This window comes from Antedon bifida, chromosome 11 (assembly GCF_963402885.1).
Source record: "Antedon bifida chromosome 11, ecAntBifi1.1, whole genome shotgun sequence".
In the NCBI taxonomy this organism is placed as follows: Eukaryota; Metazoa; Echinodermata; class Crinoidea; order Comatulida; family Antedonidae; genus Antedon; species Antedon bifida.
Window position 1 is genome coordinate 17159470 of NC_136236.1, and position 21943 is coordinate 17181412.

The 21943-nt window shown below is 32.3% G+C and overlaps 1 protein-coding gene across 3 annotated transcripts in view; it reads right to left on the minus strand.

Moving 5' to 3' along the window:
- Positions 1–21943, minus strand: part of LOC144855278 (plexin-A4-like) — a 103704-nt gene that overhangs the window by 60105 nt on the left and 21656 nt on the right. For all 3 annotated transcript variants that reach the window (XM_078713087.1, XM_078713086.1, XM_078713088.1), the window contains exons 2-4: positions 9108–10210; positions 8469–8669; positions 7957–8088 (exon numbers count right to left, since the gene is read on the minus strand). In XM_078713087.1, coding sequence (XP_078569213.1) covers positions 7957–8088; positions 8469–8669; positions 9108–10190 — 1416 coding nt within the window. In that variant the 5' untranslated portion in view covers positions 10191–10210. The remainder of the gene's footprint in view (positions 1–7956; positions 8089–8468; positions 8670–9107; positions 10211–21943) is intronic.

Genomic DNA, 21943 nt, shown 5'->3' on the forward strand with positions numbered 1-21943 from the left:
GCACACTAGTTTAGATGATGACACAATAAAAATCTTGTCATAATAATATAATATGCTTTATTGATATCAGTGATCTCAATTGGATAAAGGAAATAGGAGTGGTGGTTATAATAATAATATCCTGGATTTATATAGCGCCTAATGTTGTGAAACTTCTAAGCGGTGAACATTATCACCCCGGTCATTTTTTGCATCAAACACATATGGAAATATAGTCACATAATGCAGCTAGTAATCAGCGCAAAGTTGTGTCTTGATCTAACCAGGTACACATGTATACACCTGGGTGGAGAGAGGCAAATGTAAGTAAAGTATCTTGCCTAAGGATACAAGCAATGCGGCTAGAGTTGGATTCGAACCACGATCTCGTGATCAGTAGTCCAACGTCCAACACACTGTTTGATGGTTCTTTTATTTTTTTTTTTATATTATATATTTTATTTCAACAAAACTCAAAATCAATCCAAAATCTTAAAATATATCAGTGTTTTAATGATATTCAGACAAAAGCAGGTATTTTTAAATGTTATCAGCTGCGATCTTGTTAAGAATAAGAGAATATAATCAAATATAATGTACAGAATTTTTTTTTTTTTAGTTTTTTCTTTTTTAGCCATGAAATGAAATCTTATGCATTTCTGTGTTTTACAGAGAAATAAGAAAATTTGAGACCTTCTACAATTACTGTAAACATAACATAAATATTGCACATGTATACAATATCCTCAATTGGAAACATATAATTCAACGATGGGACCATAATATTCTTATAATGACCTTTAAATGTTTAGCAGGTACTGTTCCCGATTACCTAATTGATTTTTATGATTTTATTGATAATTATCACAATTTAAATACAAGAAGCAAATCGAAAAACACTTTAGTCTTACCAAAATGGCATAATGATTCTGGTAAAAGAACATTTCAATACCGCTCAGTCAAACTCTGGAATAATCTTTCACCAGATATTCGCAGCTCTATAAATTCATTAACTTTGCAATCGTTTAAAAATTTGATCTAACTGTATTTTTCTCTTGCTTCTTGTGATATTGTAGTCTTTAAAAACGTTTTCATAATTTTCCATTTTTATTGTTTATATTTGTAATTTGTAAGTGTTAACTGGACTTCAAGGAAGAACAATGTACAAATATTGAATGAATATCCAGAATAAAGAAAGATTTCTATCTATCTATCTATCCTTCTTTCCACACATTTTCCTATCTCTGGAATATCTTTCTTGTTTATTTTAGGACATTATACTAAAAAACTTTTGTACTGTACTACTATCAACATAGCAGAAACTTAATACCATGCAGTCAAATTGCTACGGGCAAACTTGCTACGTATTGACAATCACGAATACTTGGAATCACTTTTGGTGGGCTGTCTGAGGTTGACGTAAACGATAACCCTGGAATTTCATAGCCTTCGGTCAAATATTCTAAATATATTTTTGTTATTGAAAATATTACAGCATATGGCAAAACCTACTACACAAACATGTTATAAAAGACTAGCATAAGAAAATCTCCATGGACATTTACTGTGAATATATTTTCATTAAGGATATGTTCACACAGAGACACTAACCGTTATTATTATCGAGATAGGAAAGTCCGTTCACACTTCAATTTCCTAACCGCGATCACAATCTGAATAACCTATACTGATTGGCCAAGCAGGAATATATTTTCATTATGGACATGTTCACACATAGACACTAAGATCTGAATAATCTATACTGATTGGCCAAGCAGGATTGAGCTATCCTATCGGGCGTTCTCACACAGACTGCGATCAGTTAGGCTAACGGTTAGTTCCCGATCTGGATTAAGGTCCTCTAGTGTGAACAGGCCTCTAATTTATTTCAGAACAATTTATGGCCGATACCACAGGTGATGAAAGACATGAACTAAAACATGAATCATCATAAAACCCATCTGGGCACAATGTGTTTTTGAACTGTGCATTACAGTAGGTGTAAATATGAGTGTAAAACTGTTATTATACAAGCCAGGTGGATAAAACTGTTATATAAATAATCATAAAACCCATTTGGACACAATGTGTTTTTGAACTGTGCATTACAGTAGGTGTGAATATGTGTGTAAAACTGTTATTTTACAAGTCATTTGAGCACAAAGTTTTTCAGAACTATGCATTATAGTAGGGTATATCAACCTTTGAAAAACTCACCCAGGAATATTATCAATTTCAACATCTTTAAGTTATATTTTCTTTCTAAACAAAAGTCGCCAACTTTAATGAATTAAATTTAAACAATAACATGTCCGCTTAATACAAAATCTTTTTTTTTTTCTAAGAAAAAGAAAATAAGCAAGGCAGACAGTTCTCATATTTTTTACAAATGCAGAGTTTAAATGATAGTCCTAGATTCTGTATGTAATAAAATCTTTAATTATTAGACTCCTTGCATTGGGTTTTTCAGAATAATCTCTTATTCCTTCAATAACTATCAATAACAATTTTGAATTTCGGTATCATATTTCACTTTCATTTATCAATGTTAAATTAAATACTTTTCATATCAAAAGCAATGTTATTTAATTATTTTAAGAGAAAAAAATTGTGTTATTGCGAATGCTCGGATCTGTGGGAGATAAAAAATACTATTTACTTGATATCGTAAATAAAATGAAAAGATTTTATAATTTGAGTTTGAAATGTATTCGTTTACATCTTTAAGTCTATGCTAATTAAGATTATTGGTGTTTGTGGCTCAGGACTCATTTGATTGAATCATGTAGGCCTGTTATTACATAATACAAACTACATCCCATGTTGACAACAAAAAGTTGGCAAACATTTGATATTTGTAATTGCTTCCACTGTAAATAGTATATAAGGAAATGAGAAAACCAAAGATGATGTAATTTAGGTAAAATCATAATCATATGATTGAATTGACAAGGTCAACATTAGGCCACAACCTTGACCAAGTGAGGAATTCAGACATTTGCACGAATCTCAATGGTGCACCCTGGGATATAACAATTCTACAGGGCATCTTATATGCCAAAGAGGTTTTATATCATAGCTTTTGAATGTTCCTGGTAGGTACCTGAATTGACTTCTTCAGAATAGATATTAACTCGGTAATTTTAATCATACCCTAAGTTTCTAATGGCTGTCCTGTTTGCATTTAGTGGGGATTTGGAGGCTTAGTCACCCCTGAGAGTCACCCCAAGAACATTGAAGAGATAGATAGAAAGAATAGTTCATTATTGAAAATGCTCAAATTAAATAAGTAATTGGTAAAGATTAGAAAATCTTGGAAAGTGGAAAAAGAAGTTCTCCGTCCAAATCAAGGGTCCGATCTCCAACTTTTGTTTGGCATGCAGGCACTCTGCCATTAGACTTTCTTAGCATGATCAAATCCAATTGGATGGCAACTCCTTCATTCTCAACATGGTAGAAAAGCACTCACAACCCAGATATTTAGTTCAATGTAATAATAGTGCAATAGAATACACATACTGTATAATACTATATAGAATTACTACTACCTATGAGCACTATAATTAACCCAATTCTAACATACGGTTTTTCTCATTTTCCAACGACACAAGCTAGAAACACATAAGCACTAAAATACAATCATTTTACACAGCAAAAATTAATTACCTATTTAACCTAATATAATCAATCTTCTTCTACAATAACAACTAAAATATAACAATAGACAGACAGACTTCATATTATAATAACAATTTATAACTGAAAATACAATGATAAACAGACTGACAGAACACTGGCAACAATGAACACATATTATGGCCACCTACCTAATTAATGCATATAATGTAACCCAGATATATTTCAAGATACTAAAAGTTGAGCACAACTTCGCACATTCCACAAAGTACTGTAACACATCTAAAGCTCTGTCCCCACTATCAAATTTTATGTGACAAAAAAATGTGATGTGCCCAAATATGTACATGACATCATATCACTACCATATTTGGACACATCACACTTTTTTTTAAAACTACTTTGATAGTGTAGACCCATACCCATTTGATTGGTTGATATAACATGGCGTGCATTAGTTCCTCCTATTTCAACAAGTAGAGGTATACTATTGCATGGTCAGCTATTTGTAAAACATTCTGAGCATTGCGATGCGATAGGCTGATGAATATGTGCAATCAAAATCCAACTCGTTACTATATAGTGTGCTCCATCTATGTATAAGAACTGTTCTAAAGTATTCTGCATCAAAATCCTGCCTATTTCACTGGCCTACTGTATAACCTTTGGCATTCCAATATGGAAGTAGCAGATTAATTGAATAAAAGTTCACTTTATTAACATTTTTTGTATTCATTAAATGAAATGATATGAATTATAAAATCAAACAATCTCAAAACTCTTATTTTTCCAATTCCAGATAAAGGGTGGAGAGGGTGGGTTCTTAGCAAGTAAGGAAGGAAATTAAAATGAATGATGCTAAAAAACGATAATCAATAAATGGTAGATATGAGAACATGTGTTTAAACATTGATGTCTGTACCAGATTTGAACTTGTTTACGTCTCACTGAACACGTTAATTGCTCTAAATTAGATCGTGTAAAACGCTATGTGACATTCACTTTAGATATCATAGTCCTATATTTATTGTTATGTTTAATTCCATTAGGAGAATTACATCAATTGAAAGCTGAAAGGAATCCAGTGTGGGCGATAAAGTTTATTATAGAACTAAACTCGAAAACAATTGGTAAAAACATTAATTATTTAAATTCTATTTACACCATGTTCACATGTCTCAAACTCCTCATGAGCATATCTTTATTCATACCCTGTTCACACGCTCCAGGCTGCTCATGAGCTAACTTTTCATACTATTTTCACATGTCTGAGATTGCTGCTCGTATGTTTTCACATATCTCAAGCTGCTTGTAAGTCTCTCTTTATTCATACTGTGTTCGCATGTATCAGGCAGCTTGTAAGCCTCTCTTTATTCATATGGTGTTCACATGTCTAATAGATTGCTTGTGAGCATCTCTTTTATTCATACACAAACCAACAATGTTCCTTGGACTATACCATTTATGTAGAAGGGTGTTGAATGAATTTTCTAATTTTTTAGTCATATCTTGCTCTTTAAGGAGTATAGGCCATTATCGGTTTTTCCAGGTAAGCTAGGCACGAAATAGACATGCATACACAAGCTGTTGTAACTGAACAAATTCATTCATACTGAAATTGTTATTCGAAAAATCACAGAAGGGATTTATTTTTGCATTGTATTCTTTGTGCTTAACAATCTCTCGCATGTTTTTAATTATTAGCATTTTCCTGTAGATTTCTGTATGGCAGTCTATGAATTAGCACAACAAGCAAGGATATTGAATTAAGTTTATAAGGCTATCATCTAAATCCATGTGCAGATGGCCACTTAATGGTCTGCAGAACATACTTAAGAAGGAACTGAAATGCTGTTTAAAGTTGTAAAAAACAACTAGTTTTTATTGGACATGTATGTTGCATCCGTGTGACATCAGGTGTGTGATGATAAATAAATGCATCTTATTTTAAACACCTGGAATACATTTCCTGGCTATGTATAGCTAAAATGTCCTGCATGACCTAGTGTTATTAATACAGAACCTTTGTACAAAGACAGACATAATATGCTAATGGTCTTTTTAATAAAGAAAGCATGTGGAGAGCCCATCCTTTGTATCATCCTAAGGCCTTAAAAGGCCAGGTGCGGGCAGAAAATGTCTATTGATAAATGCATTCCAATAGTTATGGATCTATAGTTTCTCCTATGTTTCATAATTGTTTTTATTTGGGTTACATGGTCATGTTGAAAATAAGCACCCACCAACTTTTTCCACTTGCTAGGGAGTCACCAGACATGTTTTTACAATAGGTTAAACTACCTAACCACTGAAAAAAAGTCTATCTGGTTTATACTGTAAATCAGAAATTTGCCAAGTTTTAAGGGAAATCCATGTTTTTCTACATGATTTTTGTTACACATATTTGATTTATGTTCAATTAACCAGATATTATATTTAAAATTCATGTCTGTGCCAAAACTTGTGTATCAATCTATCAATAGAGTAAAGTCGTATAGAGAATGAATGTATTGTAAGAAAGACTTTGTCCTACATGGCAAAGAAAGAATACTATACACACTGTAGCACATACCCTAAACCTTGCCTACTGTATGTGGTGATGCCGCATCCTAGATTGTAAACTTTAAAGCACATGAAACATACTGCTGGTACTAGAAAATCATTGAAGTAAAATTTGCATAAACCTAACTTAACTAATTTGCATAAAACCCTCTGTTTATCTGAATGGTCACTACACAGCCCTCAAGACAGGTGTGTACCTTTCAAATTTGCATAGTGAGCTCTGGACTCCGAAGTCTTGCTAAATTTGTAAACGCACCTAACTTTTTCTAACTCAACTAGAAGGCATAAAGGAAAATAAACAAGAGTGTACATTTGAAAAATTATGGTGTATACAGTACAGAAAGAAAGTACTGCAACTTTACCTACGAAGTAGCTTCGTAGATAGAACGTAGGCTACGTTGTTGGCTTCGTAGCTTCCATTGTTTGGCTTCGTAACCTCAATAAACAACTTTCAATGAGCTACGTTCTGAACTTCGTAACCTATATAAACAACCCTGCGATGTTCTTAGTAAAGTAATTAAGAAGGTGTGAAATTAATGTGTTAAATTTAACTGGCGGAGGACCAAGTTGTAAATTACTAAAAAATAAATAATATTTTTTAATCGTAATCTTTTCCTTCGTGCGTGTTTACCTACTCAACGGCGAATATAAATTTCCCATGATGTAAACGTAGAGACACGATCCAACACAGGTGAACCGCAACGAACAGGCCAACTAATAATAATAATATAGCGAACGTCCAGTCCATCCAGAAACGATGCCGAGAAAAAAAAGATCGTAAACAATTCATTCTAAATATAGTATCAGAACGTTCAATCGGTCGCTCAAAAAGACTGCCGACAGAAGACCGTAATTAATACAGACCTAGTTTTTTTTGGTCACATGGCATGAAACGCGATACTCTCTGCTTTACCGCAATCTTTCACGTGTTTTTTTTAACTTAGTACAAGAGGGTGGCTGCCGGTCTGACGACGATTAATAAGATCGTGTACCTGGATTTTGTGTCACATGACATGAAACATAATACTCTCTCTCTGAAACTGCTCACATGTTTTTTCCACTCCAAATTCTGTTCGAGCTTTTTTCTTTACACATGTCATAATCATTTTAAAAGGCCTAAGCCAGGCCTATGTTAAATCTTAATATGGAATTTATATTTATTTTGCATATATTTTGTTGGGTTAGGTGTCGTTTTTATAATTCGTAGGTATTCCAAGGTAGGATTAAATAATTTTTAGTGTAGGCCGCCGAAACAGGCTAGCCTCGACTCTCTCTACGTGAGCTGAGGTCCACCGGCCCGATGTCGTTTCGTCGGCGGATTTCCGTTCAAATTAGGATAACCGATACGTAGGGCGGCTACAAAAATTGACGTCTACTATCTTTAGATAGGATTTTAATTAGCAAACAATACATTGTTTGTCTGCATTGTCAATGCTTCTAAGGGCGATAACAATGGTGTTTACTAGCCCTACGAACCACCCTACGTAGGCGCGCCTAGGCCTAGATAATTATCATAACAATACATCGTAGGCTACGAACAATACATCGTAGGAGAGAACAATACATCGTAGGAGAGAACAATACATCGTAGGCTACGAACAATACATCGTAGGCTACAAACAATACATCGTAGGTTACAAACAATACATCGTAGGCTACGAACAATACATCGTAGGAGAGAACAATGACCTACGATCTACCTACGCGTAGGCTACGAAAGGCTACGCGTAGATACGAAGCAGTAATTTCTTTCTGTACTGTAAACAAATCAAAACATACTTGCTGTTTGGTTGTAACGTATATAGAATCATTATCTTTGCTCAACATCAGGCCATTTCTTATAACGGCACTGCCAGCATCTATTGTTTTCGTCTCATACTTCTGAGCAGATGTCAATGAATTCAATCGTAGCTATAAGAAATTAAATAAATCCATTTAATGAAAAAAATCTATAAATCAACAAACGTTTACACAAACAGAAATCATAAAGAGAAAATTCTTTTTTTAATTTTAACACATTTGTGACAGCTCTGCCATCTTATATCAGGCAGCTTTAATATGATGTACGCATAAACATTTTTAACTGTAAATAATTTTCTTATGATTGTTCGGTTTTGTTAACAATATTTTGCAATTTTATAAATTTTATATGTACTGTTATGTGGCTGGTACCAATGTTGGGAGGCATGCAGGAGTTCCACATATACAATCTTCGCACCCCGAGTCAGTCAGCAACCAGCTTACCTTCCTGTTGCATAACACCCATGTAGAAACCAGTTTGAAAAACTTACCTTCACAAGATCACCTTTGTCATCTCCTAGGAATATCACACTTTCCTGTACCTCGTCTACGTATTGAAACGTGACTGATGTGAACAGGGTGTCGTCCTCCTGATAAATAGCATCTGCTACGATTGGGGCATTACCCCCAAGGTCTGGAATCTGCTCAAGGTAATGGCAATAGGGCACTGGCTCGTCTACTAGAAGTTGTGCCTAAAATAATTAATTTAAACATTTCTTGTTAAATAATGTAAGACAGACAGGAATTTGGAAAAAATCTGGTTCCTATTTGATGTTTTTTGTTTTTGTTACCAAATCCTTGATCCTTTATAACACTTGTTTTATGCAGAGGCTATGCTTAAGAAGAGTTGCACCCATAATTGACAGATCATGTTGACGATTTGTTGTGCAATGAGTTTTTATTTATTCAATTTATCTAAATTGTATTGCTTTCTGTACATTTCTGTACAAAATAAAATTTTCCTTTAACTGACACATCACTTTTATGTTGATTCAATGTGGTTTGATATGTTTTTTTGGATGTTTGCGAGGTTTATCAATTATTTTTAACCATTCCCATGACTTACTGTATGGTAAATCACATGTCTTCTTGACAAAGCTATAATATGATTACGTGTGAACATTTCTTACCCATAACAGATTTGCTTCGCAAGTATGCTGACTTTGTCCAGCCCATTGGACGGTTTTAAATGTTGTATTTCCCTGTGAACATTCCTTATATGCATTCAAAAACGAATATTCTATTTTATCCGACAAAGAATATACACAAACAGCAGATTTTCTTTCTGGAATTGAACTTGCACCATTTACGGACATTCCAAAGGTTACCACAAGTATGAGTGATGATGTGTTCGGCTCAGATGGTACCCTATTCGCCAAGTAAGCTGACTGGGCCAGCATGTATTTCTGGCCATTATGATTGCAAACAAGAGGCAGTTCAATATATGATACTTTATAGCCCTGGTCAGATTCACAATGATGCGCAATGTATGTTTGGTAATTAGGGGTGATTTGTGCAAAATTCTCATCATAAACAACAACATAATAATTAATATTATTACTATTAAATGAATGCACAAAATCCATTTTAAATCCTTGTCTTATATGATTGTTTAATGCTTTCTTCTGTGATTTGTGCAGTGTGTTTTTCTGTACATCAAAATCTACTAAAGAACGTGTAGTGAACGGTGGTAGATCAGGTTCAATATCAGCTGGAGTTCCAATATATAAGTTTGATTCACCAGCCGGATTCTGTGTAATCATCGCTACACTATTTCCATCTGTGTTTATCACGGGCAAACTAACCGACTCACCAATAATTGTTAGGTTAGAACGATACAAAAACTCGCAACTTCCTTGATAAACAGTTCCACATGAGATAATTCTATCACCAAACTGTAATAACAATTTGTTTGAATTATTCCTGAATGTTCGTTCAAAAGCACACTCTGCAGGGGGTGGCGTTGGACATTCTGGATTATCTAATTTTGGTCCAATATCTCCTTGAACTATTAGTCTTAAGTCACCAGCATCAAGTCTATAAACTTTGTTCAAGCCTCCGATAAATATGTTTTCTGATTCACTATCATAAACTAATGTGGAGAAATTGCCTGCAGGATCCTTATATTTGACATAACTTTGTGATAAGGCTGGACATATTACAACAAAAGCGACTGCAACCTTCCAAAATAGCTTCAAGAAATGTTCTCCCATTTTGAAAATGTACAGACACTCTGCAAAATAAAAATAATTATATATTTAATATAAGTACTAGTAAAGAATTGAATTGTAATTGCATTTCAAACATTGTAAATTTATTTTCAACAATTATAACAAACTTCTCTGAAAAAATACAGATTATCCATTTGGGTTCTGTACCTACAGTAGATGTACAAAAACAGTAAGAAATCTAAACAACCGTTGCAGTCTGCGATGGATACTAACTTTACTCAATGCATATTGTACACAAACATATACACGTTTTAACATTAAGTCTAGACCAACTAACCAATACCTTCAAAACACAGGTGGTATAAAATCATTGAAAAAATAGGAAGTTGTCAATGGTATAGACTTTTCAGTATGTAAAAGGAAATTGATTGGAACAATACATTTCCTACCTTATTAAATATAAAACACTAATAAACAAAAAAGAAGCTACAAGGAGACATTATTTCAGCTGTTCTCTGTAATTGATATCCACCTTCATGCCAACAAAATGTTACAGTTGAAGATTTGATTGTATTAACATCAATGGCTCAATAATAACAACAAAACAATACAATAGAACAACAACAAAAGAACATCACAATATGAACAAAAAGGAAAACAAAAATATGGATATGTTCTTCTCAATGAGAAACAAAGTTCCATACAAAATGCATTCCTGTTGAACTATATGTGGTTGCGGACGTTTTCAACATGTATGTTAACAACACCATTTAACCAATTTTCTTCACAGCAACACCCTTGATCTACTGGTAGCAGACTACCAGCCTCCAGACAGGAAGGAAATATACATACACCCAAGTAAAATACAAAGTTGCTCACACTGTAGAACACAAACAGGTGTCCAGTGGTGGTAGCACTTCAAAGATGCTTACAGTACAAACAGGGAGTATGAAGTGACCATTTTAAATAGGACAGGGAGGTGAATCTCCTCAACTCTGCCCTATTTACTTTTCTAAGCCAGTTTTTCAAAAGCCATACAACCTTTTCATTGTCAATCTCCATTTTAAAATTATCTGGCGTGACGATGTTTATAGTTTTGTTTATAGGTTTTTTATACTTTCCTGAAATTTTTTGATGCTAATTTTCCATTTGGTCGAAGTTTACTACCATTTACATGGTTCACTAATCCTAGGAAGGTAGATTTGCTATTTTGAGGCCAACACTCAGTTTTCAGTTGATAAAAACATTTGTGGAATGCAATTCTTACTGTGATGGTATATAAATATACAACCTCCTACGTAAAATCTCTTTATTTTACACCCATTCAAAGTATGGGAATCGTTTTAAATATCTCTAAGCAATGAAAGAGTTATATATTGCTCCTTCTTAATATGTAGTGTAGCTAGACATATTTGACAGCATTTATCCAATTTTTTAATATATGTAGAAATGAAATAAATTTTGTTTACCAGTGCACTGGGTAAAATTTAGGAAGGAGGTGTATCTGCCAAAATAGGTATCTTCCAAACCAAAGTTCACCTAATACAGTAACGTTTCTTATTCAAACTGGAACCTCAAATTTTACAAGATCTTCCAATTCCTATCCACACCTTGTTTTACTACATTCATTCCATGTACAACAAGTAAATGTTTTTAAAGTTTTATTATTTTAGGTTTACCATGGAGAGAGTCCTACATGGTTTTATGAGCTAACCTAATTATTTAGTCAAGGCCATTTCTATTTTTGGGTAGAATAATATGACATTTCCCCTAGCACCTGCCGGGGGAAACAAACAGGATCTAGATATCACCAATAAAACATAGCATTATTATGATAAAACAACTCACAATCTAACTCTTCTACACCCATAAAAAACAAACATAAAAATGTGATGTGCCCATATATGGACATGATGTCATATCAATACCATATTTGGGCATATCACTACCATATTTAGGCACATCACACTTTTTTTTAGTGTGATAGTGTGACAGAGATATAACGTTCATATCAAACTCCTGTAAAATATCTCACATTCTTATGAATAAAGAACACTTCAATAGTATGCAATGTACTTTTTTACAACCCAAGAAATCTGGCATCCAATAGATAAAAATATAATACCAAAAAAAATTTAATGTGTAATAATATACTTACAGATTTCAACAGTACATTAACCCAGATTCTATAACTTGACAAATACTAGAATTCATGCTATTCCAACTTGTAAAACTAAATTGCAAGGTTTCCAAACAAGTTTATGACTTAGCCATGAGCCAAGCAAGCATTTAACGACTCACTGTACAGCTTGCAACATGCTAAACAGAAGCAAACACACTACTACTGTATCAACTTTGATCAACTACTTCACTTTGAAAGAGAGTACAGTCACTGAGAACAAAGGGATGATTGGATACAACTGAATGCTTTGATGATTCACAATAGACAAGACCTTGAGATTCTTATCCCAGGGTAATGAAAAGTCCATACTGTGCTGGTTAAAAACATCCTTAATGTGTAAAACAATAGACTTAAGTATGGATATACAACAAGAAAAGGTGTTTAAGGCCCCTGTCGAGCGTGTTAGATTTCTCGCGCCAAAATGTTAAGTTATCGTTAGACTTCACATTTCTTTTAAAAAAAAAAGAATTACTAAACATAAACAATAAAGAACATAAACATTAATGAAGATAAACATTAATTGACATAAACATTAAACTTTAATTTCAAAGTATAATTAGTATGATGAAAGTCACTAATTTACCAATTAAACTTAAACTGATCTATAAATTTGGCAATTAAGTTTTGCTAATTAGGTCATTACAGTATGTATAAAATACCACCATCCTTAAACAAAATTAAACAATCAATTAACACCTATAGTCGTTACCTACAAATGTTTTGCAAGAATTTATAACCACCCAACGTGATGTTGAGTCATAAATATTTTGCACGGCTAGGATATCATTTTGGTGTCCAGAATTTCAGAAGGAAAAAACTTTGGCTTTCTGCCCAAGAATCACATGAATAGTCACCACCAGATATATGAGAGTTGGTAATTTTTCATTAACAAAGACTAAGAACAAATTCCATATTTGTTATTTTACCAGGGAGCAACTCCCTGATTATACTTATTAATAATCAATACAAAATATTTGAAATATATGTAACAATGAATTGTCAATCATAAATAATGTAAGTAAAGTACAATATTATTATAAAAGAGTCTCTTTGTCTGTGGGTGGAAAACCTGATGTATATAGAATATGTTTCCATCAGGAATAATTACAAAGTGTATAAAATAAAATTGCTTTTATCAAACATTCAAGGTCGACACGTACCAAACTGATCCCACATACACCAACAACAATGGGAATGGACACAAAAGGAATGGAAAAAAGGATGATATGAACAGATAATATGTATTGTGAATTGTTATACTATTATACTATAAAATACCTCAAATACCGTAAAAGAAGAACTGTTAGCTTGAAACGAAAATATACTACCACCAGCACAAAGCAATAAAACTTCAACAAAAGAATGTTAAATACTTTATAGAATTGCAATAAGCAAGTCACTTCACAGATATTGTGGTAATTTTACTATTGTCCATGTTAAAAAAAAAGAGTTCAAGAGATTAATCACATTTGTTTAGAACAAAATTGTCCTTTTGGTTAAACTTCTAGGGCCATAGCCACCAGAGTGGTTGGTAAGGTTTCAACCTGACCACTTTTTAACAGAAGCCTTTGACAACCTAGTGGTTTGAACAGAGATTGTTCCCACTTTTATTTCTTGGAGCTATAGCACTGTCTTCACTAGATAAGCAAGCGTTTGAACACAAGCCTTTCTAACAAATCAAAGACCATGCCCGAGCAATGGCATAATGTAAGGGGGAAATGCAACTGGTTTAGTACTTCTAAGGGGCCCTCAAATTCTGGGTAGTTGCATTGGGCTGCTCAAGCTTTGGTGCCTCTGGATTTGGTATAATCACTGAGCGCTCAAAGCCGTTACTGTGCCAGAGGCGGTCTAACAAAACCGGTATTTTGGTGTTTGAACTATTTTATTCACACATAAGTCAGCATCCGCAATATCACCATCTCACAGCTCTGTGTGTAAGAGGCTTATCACCAAAATTGTTTCTGTATTTTATTATATAAACTTTTAAAAATTTTTATGACTTTCACACTTTATCAAATTTGCTTACAAAGTTAAGCAGGCAGTTCAAACTTCAAGAAATCCGATTTAGACTAGAGATCAATACCTTTTAATAGACAATGGAACTGCAATAAACTTGAATATGCGTATAATGCGAGGATATGGATAGTATTTTCCAAATCACAATGCTAATCGCAGTAATAATATCGTACTAGTGAAGGCATCCAACACCTGGTTGACAATGGTATCTTAATTGCGTTTTCTGATTGATGTGACCGAACGATTCTATCCCTAGATACATAGACGCTTATCTCTCTCTCTCAACGTTAACGACGACAAGCAGGCCGGAGCATCGATAAGTTCATGTGAATCCGCCGGTTTAATACAACTGTAGTCGGTTATACACGTGTATTTATTCTCAATCTAAACAGTTTATCTTTGACTGTCAAAGCAAATGAACTTTCGATCATTTCACAAAAGGAATAATTGGTTGTTTTAGTTCGTTACGGTTTAATATATTTGTTTTGTATCCTCGTTAAATTAAATCTTACTTCATACAACCTTTATAATCTTCAAATGTTGTAGTCTTTGTAAATTTACAAAATTAGAAATGATTGAAATCTACATACCGAGTTTATATACAATGCCCCGAGATCATGTGACCTACATATAATATAGTCATAAAAACAAAATACTAAAAATTAATATCCGTTATGAAATACAAGAGGAGATGTAGAATTGAATTCAAACTTTCTATAAAATATTAATATTCCATAAGAAAATAATGAAATCAAGAAATAAAAAAAAAAACTCTACATATTGAAAACTAAATGCGACAGAAACGAAAATTTAATATTTATGGAAATGAATCGTGTTAGTAAGTTTTAGAAAAATTTGATTCTAGAAATATTTCAAATTTTATATTACAAAAATGCTTTCAATATTAAATTGTTGAGTTGACAACGATTTCCTTTATCCTCGAGAGATGCCAAGTTGAACAAATCTTTTTAGATTTAAAGATAAAATGTGCAGATACTAAATATTCAGATGATGTAACTCATCCGCACTAGTTTTATTTAATGTATTATAATATTACCTTATATGATTTCTGATCTGTAGAGTTTGATAAAATCTTTCAAAAGGGCCACAAGCTTACAACTATTGTGGATTAAACTATATTTAGATGTAAGTTGCCGGTGAGCTGGTAGTAATCTAAATAAGCTATTTAAACTGAATTGCCTATAGCCTCCATCTGCAACACTACCTCACTATCAATCACGTTAAATTTAGTATCAACTGATTATGCCTCGTATAAATAAAATGGCTCAGAAGATTTATTTACATTTTATGGACGTAACTTTTTAAAATCTAAAGACACGCAAATAGTATTTGAACTAAAAAACCTATTGACTGCCCTAATTTTAATATCGACAACATTTCTGGCAAATTGGTCCTCCTAAAAACCTGTTTTTAATCAGTTTAAATGTTAACATTAACCAAACTGTAAATGCAGTGCGCTCAGACGTTCAAACTCAATGAAATAACTGTTATTTTGCATTGCAGCCAAAAGTTGCACATATATAACTGGTTAAATGGTGTTCTAACGCTCAATCGGTTGTGTGTTTTTAACCGTTAATTTGAGATCGCCAAATTTTTCAAAAGTGTCTCCTTCATTCTACTGAAAACAGAAAAATATCAATATGAAATTATCACAGAGACTCACTGTACTAAGAAGTTTTTACCTTGATAATGAAAAATGAATTAATTTAAATTTTATCACCAGTTACTGATTAAGTCAAGATTTATGACCAACTAACCTTGGGTAAATTATTATTCTAAGATCATAATTACGTTTTAGGATGTAAAGATACTTCAACAACGAATGAAAGTGCAAGATCTACAGTTGTTTTAATTTAGTTTCATAAACACTATAAAGTGAATAACTAATATTTTTTGACGTCCATTATATAAGCTGAATTATATATAATATTTAAGTTTTTTAAAACAAATATTTCAAATGCGTATCTTAACATCCGGTGTTTAGGCATGTGTCTACTATGTTTAATAATTCGTAAAATTAATCTAAATGTTTTTTAGCATCAATCAAATTAATGATTGTGAAAGTTATTTGTGGTTTTTTTGTGGAAAATGTTTTCTTTACCATTGAGGATATGTAAAGTTAGCCACAATGAGTGGCTGATTTCGAGATAGTATTATGTGAACATGAATATTAAATGTTTGTCTAGCCAGACCTGAAGTATGTCCTATGCATTAAAGGAAGGTCGAATGCTTATCAACAGGAAGCTAAGGTACACCAACGTTTATTCATAACTCAAGGCTATAAAATTATATAATAATTCATCAATAGTATTATTAAAGTTAAACAAGGCGCAGATGTCCAGATTCATCAAATATATCAAATTTACTATTAAATATCGTTGTATTTACCGACAACAATTCTTATTCTTGATCAGAATTTGTTCTTCCGTTCAACGACTCCTCAGATCTATATTAATAAACATCAACGTAATTTAAGTACTTACGCGCAATAAACTGGCACTCGCTCAGGGCTGCGAGCCTAGTCTACAGCATCTTCAACAATTCAACATCAATTTTGTATCGTGTTTCGTGCATTCGACCGAAGCAAATTGTAAAGAGCATTTAAATTAGTTATAGCTAATAACTACTACCAAATAATAGTTAAAACGTTTTCAACTTTCTTTGTTACAAATGCAAATACTAGTCTCTCTATACCAAACTCTCTGAAAACTGTAAACTCAAAACCAGACTTTCTTGAAGTCCAAAAGGTCCCAAATTAATTTTTACCATTAAAAACATATTCAGAATACTTATTATGGTATTGAGAGAGTTAACTGTATACATACATTTTAGCATGTCCTGTTCAGTAAAGTTAACATTTTTATAGGGTCATACTCGTATAGATTTATTCTCTGTATCAATATATTTATAGTAGTTCTAGAAACATTGCACTTTACTCCGTATACTTATACTTATACTCTCTCAAACGATATTTCTATTCTGATCTGAGAAACATGACTTAGATCTACCTATCTAGACAAGACAGCAATGTGTAAGATCTACCTATCTAGACAAGACAGCAATGTGTAACGTCAATCTCAAGTTAGCACCAAAACTGAAAGATCACCTATCAATGACCTCTGACCTCAATAAAATCATTCAAGTATCAAAACGAAAGATGGTACTAGGTTCAACAACCTTAAATTTGCACCAGTTCATTTCTGATTGACATTTACGATGGAAATTATCGTTGGAGGAAATATGTGAAGGCAGCTTCTACGTGATTCACCAGAAATGATTCGGTTATGGATTTATACAAAGGAATCACACGACAAACCTACTAAAACTCTTTTCTTGATGAATACGCGTCAAAGTGTTGCATAAGTACAAACACTACAAATGTTTTCATTTAATTTCAATCAAGTTGATTATGTTCACGTTAAATGCCCGGGGCTAGTGAATCATACCATATGTTCTGTAATTTTACTTGCCTAAATTAATTTTGCAATTACTGTACTTCCATGAAATCCAAGTAGCACATTCATTTTCTAGTTATCTCCAATAACATATTTTTAATTCAATTCTTTATACAGGTAAACCACAAACAAATATCACATTTTCCTGAATATGAATCTCACATAAACAGATCTCACATTTTTTTCGAATAAGTCTCACAACAGATCTCACATTTTTCCAAATGTAATTCTCACAGTACAGATCTCACATCTTCCTAAATATGAATCTCACATAAACATATCTCACATTTTTTTAAATGCAAGTCTCACAACAGATCTCACATTTTTTTTGAATGCAAGTCTCACAACAGATCTAACATTCCTCCAAATGTAATTCTCACAGAACATATCGCGCATTTTCCTGAATATGAATCTCACATAAAAATATCTCACATTTTGTCCAAATGCATACATATCTCACAACAGATCTCACATTTTCCTCGAATATGAGCGTATAACGCCAGAATACAATACATAAGCTTAGTTTACATAGTATACGATAACACAAAGAGAGTAATAATTGTACCAAATAGAGCAATTAAAGTATTATAGCTTATTCGCAAACAATAGACTATTCAGCACACATACTTACTAAACTATAATGTAACAATACGCTTGTTGAATAATAAAGTAATTCTGATGGAAAATGAACATTGTTTCATTCATAACATTTTATGGCAATCACAGAGGAATTTGTTGATGTTTGTATTTTATCAACCAAGGTAGGCATACCTAATTATGTTGCTAATATCGGTACACAGTGCAAGAAAGCAAACTTACATCTTTAAAACTGAAAGAAAAACAGAGACAGACAACACCAATAATGTTCCAAAGATCAATTATATTATTATTAATATTATATTATTTAATTTCATATTTGATTTGCTTGTTTTAAATTGTTTCACAAAACTTAAATGATTAATAATACATCAACATCCATGGGGGTCTTTTTTGACTGATTGGACCACACTGGTAAAATATTGGAAATAAATATGTTATACCATTTTCACATACCGCACATAGTACAGTTACAGTAAACTAATAATATAACTTTAAAATTTATGACTTAAATTACTACACATACAAATTAAATAAAGCATGATTTATTTTTGGACGATTACATTTTCAAGCCTCGAAATATTGAAACAATGATAAATAAATACACCCAGAGGTAGAGTATTTAAAACGTGTATTTAACCTATAAATCCTATTATTATGGGCTTCATTAGCTCACACCTATTCATGCTATAAGTGGAAAGGTTAACACTCAAATTGTGTGATAAAAGGGTATTAAACAAAGAGATTTTTAAGCTACATTTTAAATAATAAAAAGTGATTGTATATTGAGGAGATTAGATTAAAAGTTTTCTGTTCAAAACGTTGCAGGCATTTTAGGTGTAAGGGGAAAGAGGTTTGACTGGTTAAAATAATATTTACACTAACAAAAAGTTTTTAAAGAGTAGAGCTATGTTACATTAACATATAAACAACAGAAAAGTACAATGGGTTAATTTTTTACTAAAGTCTGAGTCTAAGCTGAATTTTCATTTTCAATTCATTCAGAAATTATCTCAAGTGCCAGAACATGACACACAAATCACATGACCTACAAATCCTACTATTTCACACCTACCATTAAAGACTGAGTTCAAAGGTCAATGGAGGATAAAAGCCCTGATAAATCAAATCGTCAAGTATAAAGCTTTATAAATGCTATGCACTTGGAAGTTCCATTCTAAAGTGCGTTCAATGTTCAGTGGATTAAGTGAACGTGGCATTTAGGGCGAGCGTGGCATTTTGGATGAGCGCTTGCTTAGAAAATTAACGAAAATGGTTTATACATGTTGAAAGTCAAGAATATAGAATGAGTCATTTTGGAGAGGATACAAATTGATCAATTTTCATATACTCAAATGTATCTTGTTTGTATGAGCAATCATTAAAACAATACCATTTACAAAATACTGATATACTGAAGTTTTCAACGTTACTCTAAAAACATTAATGTCATACAGATAGGTATATGTAAGTTAATTTAACAATTAATCATTCTGCATTTAAACAAAGTTTCTTAGCATGTGCAGTATTACTTGTAGAAAGATTTCCTATCTACTACATCAAGATTTACAAAAATTAATTATACTAAATTTACAACCTATAAAAAATAAAAAATTTAACTACTGTACTATCGTTAACTTAAAACATCAGCGTCCATGACCTAAATTATCCCCTAATAAACCCCACAAAAACATAATTAATTCATAAAAGAAAGAAAGAAATCAATACTAATATACATTTCAAGTAGCTCATAAAAACAGACAATACTCCTGTAGATCACAAAAGGTCAAATAATCTAGATCAAGCTATATTGGGTTTTGTACCTTATATAATAATAATATGAATCAAAATGGAAAAGGAAAATTCGAAAATTCAATTTCTTTACAAAATTTGTGCTACCTGTATAAATGAGTCAAAAATATCAGTAATAATATATATATTACTGTATTTTTACCTTATGAATTAAGATAATATTATTATTAAGTTAAAAAATTAATTTCTTTATTCGTTCGAGCAATTTGAAGTGAGGACATATTGAGACTGTGATTTTGTTTTAAAAAGTTTTCAAATGTCCGTGCTCCGCAGAAATCAACCGAAGCTTTTAAAACTGGTTTAGCAAGATAATATTCTTGAAAAATAAAGTTTTAAATAGCAACATTCTCATATTATTGAATATTAGAGAATTCTAAAGATAACACTGCATATCCGAGAAATGCAAGACAACATTAACCTTACATAAAAGAGTTGAAATGGAACGTGAATCAACAAATACGGGAAGTACATAGGTAAGATTCAGTGATTTCATTATCATTAAATACTGAGAAGATTTATTTCTGAACCAGAGGTTTGCTAAGGTAACCCCAGAGCAAATTAAACTCAAAGAACACGTACTTAGATTACAAGAACCTTCAAAAGAACATAAATACCCATAATGTACCAACAAGGAACAATAATACAGAAATACGCAAGTTGTTCGCAGTATATCTAATACTTGAAGATAGAATTTCAAACATTTTTTTTCTTTTCAGTAATATGTTATTCATATATTAAACTGAACTGGCAAGGCAGTATTGGATTACATGTAATAAACTATACCTATGTATTTGAACATCATTTCATTGTACATGGAGAATTAATAAATAGGAATGGGGCAACAATAAGGTAATTCACAGAGTGCTTTATTTGAGATTCTCAAGCATATTACCTTACTTGTAAAATAATAATATAAATTTTAAATAGACACAGACAAATTCTAAACTGCCCAGTGATATTAATAAATCAATTTATGAATAGTAAAGATGAGGAAATCTTTGAGAATGAAACAAAATCTTCCCAAACCAAGATTCGAACCCAGAACCTGCTCAGGATATGCAGACATCCTACCATTAGACCACTGGGGCATAATATACATTGTTGTTTATTCCTTTTTTTTCTTGTATTTCCAAGTATAATCATTCAAATATTAAAATATTTGTTCTTCTCTCTGGACCAATCACGAATCCTCCAATCACATGTGAACAACATTTGATTCAAAGCCAGTACAATATTTCAATTCTACTTTATTGTTATTATATGCCTCTATTTAGGGGACACTCCTATTAGGACATTTTCCTGTCAAATAAATGAGGGCAATTGTCACAACTCTATGGCCAATCCTATTCAAGTGACCTTAGGATCCTGATGGTGTCCCTTTTATAGTCAGTCTCTGTAGTCATCAGTTAATGATTTTATTTTCGGTTTTATTATACTACTATCTAGGCGTCAATGTAGTAAGTGCCGTTTAGGCTTGGCCTTGTTTAGCATCCAATAAATATTCAATGTTCTTAACTAATTGAAAAGGGAAATATTGTGCAGTTACTAGCATAGTTTTTTTTCTTTTAAAATCCATTATGTTTTGGTTATTGATTATTTCTACTTTCAACTAGATACAGAAATACTTTTGTTAATGTTTTTACAACAATGACAAATAGCGACAGAAGATAAAGTTCAATAAACATTACGATCAATTATAAAGAGCGCTACAT